This window comes from Rhincodon typus, chromosome 5, assembly GCF_021869965.1.
Source record: "Rhincodon typus isolate 14 chromosome 5, sRhiTyp1.1, whole genome shotgun sequence".
Taxonomy (NCBI): Eukaryota; Metazoa; Chordata; class Chondrichthyes; order Orectolobiformes; family Rhincodontidae; genus Rhincodon; species Rhincodon typus.
This window is the reverse complement of record NC_063336.1, coordinates 88,001,266-88,012,399: the sequence shown is the minus strand read 5'-3', so window position 1 is coordinate 88,012,399 and position 11,134 is coordinate 88,001,266. Positions and strand designations below refer to the sequence as shown.

At 42.7% G+C, this 11,134-nt stretch overlaps 1 protein-coding gene across 1 annotated transcript in view; it reads left to right on the top strand.

The window, feature by feature from the left end:
* The window catches only part of LOC109923393 (potassium voltage-gated channel subfamily KQT member 5-like), a 67,009-nt gene that overhangs the window by 43,072 nt on the left and 12,803 nt on the right, over positions 1-11,134 (top strand). The window contains exons 9-12 of the mRNA XM_048597092.1: positions 301-389; positions 4,044-4,070; positions 7,780-8,003; positions 8,609-8,714. Coding sequence (XP_048453049.1) covers positions 301-389; positions 4,044-4,070; positions 7,780-8,003; positions 8,609-8,714 — 446 coding nt within the window. The remainder of the gene's footprint in view (positions 1-300; positions 390-4,043; positions 4,071-7,779; positions 8,004-8,608; positions 8,715-11,134) is intronic.

Sequence of the window (11,134 nt, the reverse complement as noted above, 5' to 3'; positions counted from 1 at the left end):
GGGCCTAGACCCTTCTAGGCCCGAAACGTCAGCCTTCCTGCTCCTCTGATGCTGCTTGGCCTGCTGTGTTCATCCAGCTTTACACCTTGTTATCTCAGATTCTCCAGCATCGGCAGTTCTTACTATCTCTGGGTTGAATACCTGCCACTTTCTCACTCCACAACAGGTCAAGGCTTGACTGAAAGGAAAGGAAATGTCATGCGATGTATTTACTGTGTATCTTTCATCTTGTTTGACTTGCTGATTTTACATGGGTATTTGTACCTTTTACCTTCCCCTCCACCTCCCTTTTGACTTTAGGCTGCTTGGCGGTTGTACTCCACCGATGGTAGCCGCACATACCTGGTGGCCACCTGGCGATTTTATGAGAGTGTCCTGTCTCCACTCAGGCATGTATCAAGTGCTTTGATCATGAACGCACCATTCACTTGGATCCTTTTTACTAACCCGCTTTTTCCATTTTTGTTTCATTTTTTTTCCCGTTTCCCTCTCCCTCCTGGCCTTGCTTGATACCTTTTACATAATAAAATCTGCACGTAGTATGTGTGGCATAGTTATGATGAGGCCTCGGTTTCCATAGCAACCTGGAAGCCACATTTGAACACCTTGCATTTCTGCAGGCCCTGCAAAGTAGGTACAAAACTAGCGGCTGATGTTGTCGCTTTGACATCTTGTGTTATGGCTTTTAATTGCTTCCTGCATTTTGAAGCTGTTTCTTTCTCTGTTCTTGAGAGAATCACATCTGTCACATCAGTCAGTGAGAGGATCCAGTTACTTTTAAAAGAGAAGAGATTGACAGCACTGAAAACAAAGTGCGGAATAGCACATTTTTAAACCTTTGTAGACTTCTTGAACAAAGATTGTTTTTGTACTTTAAAATCTTAAAAACCTCAAAAATTGAATTTATTTCGCACTTATCTGCATCTCACAGCTTCATATGAATTAGGTACTTTAATTTGGTTACTCACATGGGCCATAATGCAAGGTCCAGTAAATACAGATCGTAATACATGGAGACCATGTGGGATCTAAGGTGTTGCACCTACCTTGAAACAGTTGGCAGGATGTTGTAAAGGGACCTTAAGTGAATATCTAACCTGTGCTGTAACTGCCTTGGGAATATTTCTAAGGACTCTATACAGCATACTTTACCATGTATTTAACCTGCACTGTTACCCCGGCAGTTTTTAAAACAAATTTGTAAATGGATGTGGTCGTCGCAGGCTAAGCTAGCATTTGCAGCCATAGAAAATGTGGCGATGAACTGGCTTCTTGAACTGCAGCAGTTTATGCAGTGTAAGTACATTCACAACTTGCCAACAATTTGATTAAAGCAATAATGAAGGGATGGTGTTGCAGTTCCAAGTCAGGATGGTGAGTGTCTTTGAGGGGAATTTGCAGGTCATGGAGCTCCCATGTATCCGCTGCCATTACCCTCCTAAGTGGGAAGTTGCAGGTTTGGAATGTGCCTTAGTAAGTGCTGCAATGCTTCTTGTAGATGGTACGCTGCTGCCACTGACCACTGATAGTGGACGGAGTGAATATTGAAGATGGTTGATGGGGCATTGATCAAACAGGCTGCTTTTTCCTGAATAATGTTGAGCTTCTTGAGTGTTGTTGGAGCTGCAGTCTCCCAGGCAAGTGGAAGGTATGACAACACTCTCCTGATTTACATTTAGTATACGGTGGTGAGACACTGGGTCAACAGGAAATGAGTTACTCAACTCAGAATTCATAACATCTGACCTGCTGTTGCAGTAACAATGTTTTTATGCCTAGTCCAATTCGGTTTCTGGTCAATGGAACACACACCTTCAGTACTTTTTCTAGGGTATTATCAGGGCCCATAGCCTTTACAGTATGCAATTCCTTCTGTCATTTCTTAATATCATGTAAAGTGAAGACTGTTGCAAATGCTTCAGCGTTATCTTTCGGTATTTTGGGCTCCCCATCACGGAGCATGGGACTATTTCTCTTCTGGTTGGATGTTTAATTGATCACCACCTTTCACCTCTCGATATAGCGGGACTGCAGAGCTTAGATCTGATCTGTTGGTTGTGCCATCACAAGATTTTTGTATCACATGCTACTGTTTGGCATGCGCGTAGCTCTTTATTGTAGTTTCACGAGGTTGACGCATCATTTTTAGTTCTGCTTGGTGCTGCTCCTGCCATGCCTTTCCCGCACTCTTTCGGAGCACTTTAGCTACAAAGAGAGGTTGGATAAGCTCAGGTTGTTTTCTGTGGAGTAGAGAAGGCTGAAGGGAGAACCTGACAGAGGTATATGAGATCTTGAGGGACGTGGACAAGGTGAATAGAAAGCAGTTATTCCCTATCTTTGAAGGGTCAGCAGCAAGGAGGCATAATTTTAAAGTGAAAGGCAGAAGGTTTAGAGGGGATTTGAGGAAAAACTGAGGTGCGGGTCTGCCTGGGTGGATAGTTGAGATGGGGAAACTCACAGCCTTTAAAAAGTACTTGGATAAGCACTTAAAACATTCAAGGTTACGGACGAAGTGCTGGAAATTGAGACTAGCGTAGATTCAGAGCAGCTTTGACAGTACAGAGTGGATGGATGAGGAGCCTGTTCTGTACTGTATGATTCTATGATTCTGTGATCGCCTGGCTGGATGGTAATTATTGTAGAATGGGGGAATATGCCAGGCAGTGAGATTACAGATTGTGGTTGAATACAGTTCTGCTGTCAATGTTTCCGGCTGTTAGTTCTCATCTATCTGTGTGTAACCCATGGTGTACCTGTCTTGGGAAGTATTTGAATCGACAATACAGAGGGATCTACACTCTGTATCTAAACTACACTTACACTGCGCTGGGCGTGTTTCATGGAACAGTGTAGAGGGCACTTTACCTTGTATCTCACCCTTGTTGTACCTGTCCTTAGAATATTTGATAGGACAGTGTAGAGGAATCTTTACTCCGCATCGCACTTGTGCTATATCTCCTCTGGGAGTATTTGAATGGATAACATAGTGGGAGCTTTTCTCTGTAACTAACCCTACTGTGCCTGCTCTGGAAGTATTCGATGTAAAGGGAGCCTTCTCCTGTAAAGTATCCAAGCTGTACCTGCTCTGGGAGTGTTTCAAAGAGCTTGCCTCTGTATCCATCCCATGCTACATCTATCTTAGAAACGTTCAACTGGACAGTATTAAGGGAGCTATATCTCAAACTGTACCTCACTTGTGAAATTGTAATGGGACAATAAGCTTCTCCATGAACCCAGTTGATGACCTGGTGCTCTGAGAGATCTCCTGATATAAATGAAACTAGACTCTTGAAGCGTAAATGGTTAAAATACCAACACAGATGTGCCAATCTCAACAGATTAGATGACAGACAGAACGTGATTGGATCCTGTCAGCTCTGGATGTGAAGCTTGCTGTTTCTCTTCAATTTTCCTCCCTCTACCTGTGTTTAAGATACTGACCCAATTGGAGGGAACAGCTTCTTTTAATATAAGCAAACAGGAGAGAGTCAGACACGGAGGGAGGAGGAGGGATACACACACACACACACACAAATACACGCACACAAATACACACGCACACGCGCACAAACACACACGGATATGGAGAGGGAAGGGGCACGGGGGGAGGAGGAAGAGGGAAAGTAAAAGATGAAAGAGATAGAAGTCAGAGTGATGATCAGGATCACTTCAGAATGTCCTCTGCCCAGGGTAGTATCCTCCGAGCCCCCAAGAGGACAGGATTATAATAAGTCCCTAATGTGCTTTAACCTTGTGTCAGTGAACAACCATCCTGGTATACAGCTCTGTCCTGCCCACTGTGGATAATGCTCGTTTTCTGTGTTTATTCCTGACTCGCTGCTTTGTCCTTTTTAATATCCGTGTAACTTAGATTATCCATCCCAGCTTATTGCTTAGTGCTGCACCTTGTCTGTGTGAATTAGGAGATGACTGTGCACTTTAGAATAAGGCTTTCAGTGTGTTCAATTATTTAATTATTGATTATTTTGATGACCGATACTTTCTGTCTGACTCTTGTTTCCTTTCACAAACTAACACTGAAGAAGAGACCAAGGAGAAACTTTCAGCAGGTTTGTTCACTACCCTATCTTCCCAAATAGTACAAATTATGCAAAAGCTATGCAAAGTTAATAATCAGGTTCTCAGCCCCTTACTGCAAACCAGCACAGGGAGTTCCTGATTTAAACAATTGCCAAATGAAGACATTTTTCAAGTTCAGAATGTAAAAAGAAACTGGGCAACTCTGCATCAGTTTACCATCCTCCCTTTCTTTCTAAAACTGTGAGCTTTCTTAAACTAAAATCAAAGTTTAACCTACATTTAACCCACAGATATGCCCTGTAACTAATTCACTGCAGGCATGTGGTTGGAATTTGTGTTGCTGGGATCCTACCTCAAGAGCAAACTTTAATCTAACGTACCCACTGGTGAAACTCTCAATCCCTGGAAGGAGCAATATTGCCTCCTGTAGTGAATTACAGGCAAAATTCACCAGGATTTGATGGTCATCACAAGGTGTAATAACAGTGTAGTTTCAGTTCAGTGAGACTAGCCCGATGGGGTCTCTAGCCCCATTCATTTCCTATCACTGAGCCTCAATTGAACATCTGACCAATGATTTACGTTGTGCAATTAACATTTTATGGTTATTTGCTGAGTCCCATTATGGAGAAAAGAGCCTTGAACAATCCACAGTATCCAGTCACTTCAAAAGATCCTGACTCTGCCTCCAATGAAATGTTAACTGGGAATTAATTGCCAGAGTTAACATAGAAAAGTTCAGCTAACTGTGGTACAACCTCTTGTACCCATATCAATGACAGAGTCTTCCAACCCAAATTTGCACTGGACATGAATCTTTACTTAATATGAGGAGGTTACTGTCAGATTTGATTACTCAAGCTATTGGCATTCCTAATTTCTGCGGGTTTGCATTGATCAGTGTTTAAAATGCTGCTCTATCTCCCCTCACTTCCTAGTAAGCTTCTTAATAATAAACAGAAGCTCTCCAGGATATACACCTCCAGGAAACATAGGTATCCAGCATCTGCTCACATGGTCTTTGGGAATGTCACTAATAGCAATTGCATGGTTAGTTATTTCATCCTCTCCTTTTTAAGGCTTTCATACAGAGCTTCCTGAATCCTCTGTCTCTGGTATTATTTCACAGCTTGCTATTTCTCCTCCCCTTCTTTTTTTAACTCCCATTTCCTTGCTTGGTGCTTGCAAATATTGAAATATGCTCGGTAGATCTGTAGTCACTGTTATTTCTTGGTATGGCCCTTGATATTTGCTATCTCTTCAATGAAGAGTTGAGAAAGATGCTTTCCCCTCTCCCTACCTCCCCAGTTATTGAATGGTGCTCTCTGCAAGATCGTTGTAACATTAAGCTGATTCTAAATGTGCTGTGCTGTGAAACTGATTGTTACTCCTAACGCAAAATCAGGTCCAATGATGGTGTTTCCCACTAAAGCATATATCTGACAGAAACTTCCAGCAGGAGCAAATTACTGCAGATGCTGGAATCTGTACCAAAAACAAAAAGTGCTGGAAATCACAGTACGTCAGGCAGCATCCGTGGAGAGAGAGCAAGCTAATGTTCCGAGTCTAGATCATTCTTCATCAGCTCTTTTTTTTCAGAAACTTCCAGCATCTGCACATGTGCAGTTAAATGCAGAAATGAGGACATTGTTGTCTAATTTACCCTGCTCATCTAGAAACTTCAGCTTAGCAGTCCCTCACTCTCAGCAATATAATACTACAAGGTTGCTGTGCTTGTGATGGGGTCGGTTAACTCAATTGGCTGGATGGCTGATTTGCACTGCAGAGTGAAGCCACAGCAGCTGAAGTTACCCTGAAGGATTCTCCTTCTCAACCTCCTCCCGCACCTGAAGTGTAGGGATCCTTAGGTAACACCAACACCAGATGTCTCTCTCTAATGAGAGAGCAGCTCTATGGCCTGGTAAGACTATTGGTGACATTATCTTTCTTTTTTACGGTTAAGCTCACCAGAAAAGATTAAGCCTTGACTAGTTCAGTGTAAAAAAATTGGCATTGAAAACTAACATTTACAAGTGTGGATTCTCAAGCCTTCCAATTTTAATTATTCTTGAAAACTTTATTTTTTCAAACTTTTTCTTCATATCATCTCTCAATCTCATTTTTCTGGTTGTTTTGTGCGTCATATGGTATTAGATTAACTATTCTAACTCACACTTGTTGGTTCACACTCTGCACTACTCAGCAGCAACCCTTCCATCAGATTGGTTCAGGTGATAGAATTGTTCATTGAGGCCCCAGGACACTGTAGAAGGGGCTGTGTCAAAATGAGTTTCAAATCACAGCAATTTCCAGTCAAAAATCTACAAATGTGTCAAGTGTGATGAACAGCTAGCACCATTCACTGTTCATTTACTGCTGACTGCAAAATCCGTGCCATTATGCAAAAATGGTACCTCAGTGGGAGATGTTCAATACCTGCAGGGATGTTCCACGAGAGTATCAATGAATCACACCCTTTAGAGAATGAGAGAGTTTAGCGCACTTGTCCATCTCTAACCTTTGCACATCCTGCATGTACATAACACACTGCATTTGGCATGAAATGCATCGGATTTTACCATAAGATTTCCTTTCACTATTCATGTTTGAAGTTAAATATGTGGACAGATTAAAAACTTTGCACAGAAAAGCGCTGTCATCAGTAAACATTCATCAGATCCTCATCAAACATTGTGTCATTTTTTTACTCAATTGTCTTTTACATGGACTGTCCCTGACTTACTCACCCTTGTGAAAAAAAATACTCGTTCCTTCTAATAATCTATACATCGGAAAACATTCTACTAATATGCCCTTTGATTTTTTTTTCCGGTACTAATCATCAGTCTGAGCTCCCTTTTATTACTGCTTGGTTATCGACCTTTTTTGAATCAACAGCGAGAGGACCTTTGTTTGGCTGAACTGCTGATGAACTTTATTACAGAATTAATTTATTTATTTCTACTGTGCCTCCTGATGCAATTGGAAATGTTACTTTGTTAGTGGTGATTTACATTCTACCCAGGTTTCTCTGCACACAGTAAAACTGCTCTACATCGTACGTTGCACCTTCCTTTCCTTCCTTCTGGAACTTTGGGTCTCTAAATTCCTTCCTTTACTCTAGGTCTCATAGAATCATATAGTACAGAAGAGGCCCTTCAGTCCATCAAGTCTGTACCGCCAAAACTATGCTAAATCTAAACTAGTCTCACTTTCAAGTACTTGGCCCATTGCCTTGAATGTTATCACATTCCAAGTGCTCATCTCTAAGTACTTTTTAAAGGCTGTGAGATTTCTGCCTCAACTACCAGGTCTCTCTCTGGTTCTCTTTTTTTTTAGTCTCGCTCTATTCATCATTTACTCTGGGACTCTCTGGTCATCCTTTACCCTGGGTAACTGTCCTTCCTTTACGCCTTGTCTCGCTCTCTGTATTCGTTCTTTACTCTTGATCTCTCTGGCCCTCCTTTACTCATGGTCTCTCTCTGTTCATCCTTTACTTTCGGTCTCTTTCTGTTCATCATTTATTCTGGGTCTATACTCACTCACTTCATTTAACTGTACTCCTTTCTTTTCTCTCTACAGTGAGAAACCTTCCTGAGTTTTGAACAGGACTGACAAAGGAAGTATTGAATTGTCAGCAGTGAGAAATCATGACTCAGAGGAATGATGTGAGGTTAAATTGATCTGGCAAATTTCACTTATAGAAATAATATTGTCCTTTCTTTTCCCCCTGTTTAGCCACAAGTTAAGTTTTAAGGAGCGTGTCCGAATGACCAGCCCCAGGGGTCAAGGTGTAAAGGGCAGACAGGCTTCGTTAGTTACAGACCACCGGTCATCCAGCAATGACCAAACCACAGAGGCTAGTCCCACCAAGATGCAGAAGAGCTGGAGCTTCAATGATCGGACTCGATTCCGACCTTCACTCCGTTATAAGAGCTGTCAGACACGGGGAGCTTCAGACGGTGAGAGAGACATTCCAGTAGCATGGCCCATGGTCTTCCACAACCTTCCCAACCTGGCTCCCAATTAGCACTGCGGGCTCACTATGGGCCAACAGGATCACTGACACCCCTCATTAGATCAGTGAACATTGTGAGGATGGTGGATGGAGGTGGGATGGGCGGCGAGGTGGTAAGATGTTGAGGGCAGGCGGATTGAGAATAGACTGAGTTGAGGGGGTTGTGGTGGGGAGAAGGACAGAAACCTCATCTGAAGTGGGCGTGGTGCAGAGCACACTAGGGAGGATGAAAGGAATGCCTAAGATCCAATTTCCGTCAGCTTTTTACAGAATGTCCCCACCCCACACCCATCCCATCACACCAGGTCTGGGTGTTTGAAGGTGGCCTGTAAGGTCACCCATGACTTGGAGAGATTGACCCTGTGACCTGGCACCTGACCTCTTTCTGGGGAACATTCTTTGTATAAGAGTGGAATGCAGTGAAAGGCCAGTGTTTGGTTATTCATTTAGCAAAAGGGGGAAATCAAACATTTTCAATCTGAGAACCATGTATCTCTAATTCACTCCTTTGCAATGATACACAAACCAACCTTTGTTCAATTCTTGCAGACACTGCTCTCGGTACAGATGAAGGTTTTGATGAGAGGGGAGCTCAGTGTGAATTCTCCATGGAAGAACTCACCTCGGTTCTCAAGACTGTAATCAGAGCTATCAGGTGAAGTGTCCTTTGCTCTTTTGAATGAGTAGTGTGCTGGGATTTGCTTAGGAATCTGCTGGGATCCTGACGTGTTTGGAGAAATGCATTTGTAAGAACACTGTACACTTTTAACTCCACACGGTCATTTGTCCTCAGCTATAAGTCACTTTGATTCTAGAATGAGCAGCCATTAAACATGCCTCATGAAACATACACCAGGATTGAATGCTTTTTACAGATGTCTTTAATGGTAACTAACCATCTCCCCAGAACTTCAGAAACAGAGCATCAAGTGAATGTGAGGTGAGAGATAGGAATCAGTGCTCTGTGCAACATCAAAACATTGTTCATGATGATGACACAAAAATGAAGCTTGAGGCTAATGAAGGAATTATACTTATCCCAAGATTTTAAATGAATCTGAGAGCACAGAGCAAAAGAATGAAGATCTACGAGTCCAGATAGTAAACATTAAGTAAAATCCACTCATCTCAACTGAAGCTATTCGAAATTCTGTTAACTCTATGCAGACCGGAAGAAATTTATATTGATTTCTAGACCATTTAGCCATTGATTGCTGACCGGATCCTAAAAGATTACAAAAAAGTGTTTCCTTTCAGTTCTTTGTATGGCTTCCTGGTGAATTCCATCTGAAATGGAAGAGAGCATGAATCCAACTCAGCATCTTCCCCAAGGAACGTTCCAGCTGTCTTCAGTTCAATTGAAAAGACAAGATAGAGGAGCTGGACAAGATGGGACAAGCAAGTGACAATTCCTATAGCATGCTTGCATTGAAAAACCGATGAAAGTTGAGTATATACAGGTCCATAGGACCATATAATATAGGAACAGAATTAGGCCATTTGGTCCATCACATCATTTCTGCCATTCAATCATCCCTGATATTTTTCTCAATCCCATGCTCCTGCCCTCTACCCATAACCTTTGATTCCCTTACTAATCAAGAACATATCTACATCTGTCTCATTGGTTAGCACTGCTGCCTCACAGCAGCAGGGACCCGGGTTCGATTCCACCCTCAGGTGGCTGTCTGTGTGGAGTTTGCACATTCTCCCCGTGTCTGTGTGGGTTTCCTCCGGGTGCTCCGGTTTCCTCCCACAGTCCAAAGATGTGCAGGCTAGGTGGATTGGCCATTGTTAACTGTCCATTATGTCCAGGGGTGTGTAAGTTTGGTGGATTAGACATGGAGAAGGGTAGGGGAATGGGTCTGGATGGGATGCTCTTCCGAGGGGCGGTGTGGACTTGCTGGGCCGAATAGCCTGTTTCCACACTGTAGGGATTCTATGATTAAAGACACTCAGTGACTTTGCCTCCATGGTCTTCTGTGGCAATGAGTTCCACCACCCTCAGGCTGAAGAAGTTCCTGATCTTAGTTCTAAAGGGTCATCCCTTCACTCTGAGGCTGTGCCCTCGAGCCTGAGTCTCTCCTACGAGTGGAAACATCCCCTCCATGTCCACTTTATCCAGGCCTCTCAGTATTCTGTAAGTTGAAGTCAGATCCCCCCTCAGCCTTCTAGACTCAGAATACAGACCCAGAGTCCTCAACCTCTCCTCATATGACAAGCCCTTCATTCCCAGGATCATTCTTGTAAACCCCCTTTGGACTCCATCCAATGCCAGCACATCCTTCCTTAGATATGGGGCCCAAAACTTCTCACAATATTCCAAATATGGTCTGACCAGAGCCTTATACAGCCTCAGCAGTACATCCCTGCTGTTGTATTCTAGCCCTCTCAAAATGAATGCAAACACGAAATTTGCCTTCCAGTTGCCAACTAAACCTACAAGTTAACCTTTAGAGAAATCTGAACTAGGACTCCTAAGTCTACTTGTGCTTTAGATTTCTGAAGCCTTTCCCCATTCAGAAGATAGACTATGTCTCTATTCCTCCTACCAAAATGCATTATCTCACATTTTCCACATTGTGCTCCATCTGCCATTTCTTTGCCCAGTCTCCTATCCTGTCCAAGTCCTGCTGCAGCCTCCCTGCTTCCTCAACACTACCTGTCCCTCCATCCTCCAAAGGATTTCAGTTAAGCTTCAAGGATGTCCCACCACACAATGTTCACTAGTGAAGAAATTTTACAACTATTTGCCAAAACAGAGGTTTTTACTACCCTCAATGAAAATAATAATTACACACAAGTGAAGCTGGATGAAAGCAGCAGTTTTCCAATTACATTCTGGACATCATTCAGGAGTTACAGCTTACTGCGGATGCTAGTTGTCATTTCCACTGCTTTAGAGCAATACCAACACAGATTTGATTAATTGGTTAGTGATTTTCTGAAGCTGAGGTTATTGTGGATGATCTATGAGTCTAGGATGTGGAGATACAATGGAAGAAGCCATTGTGAGCAAAAATCAGAATCCAGAACATCTACTAGAAAGACCTTGCCAGATTAATTTGAAGCAGA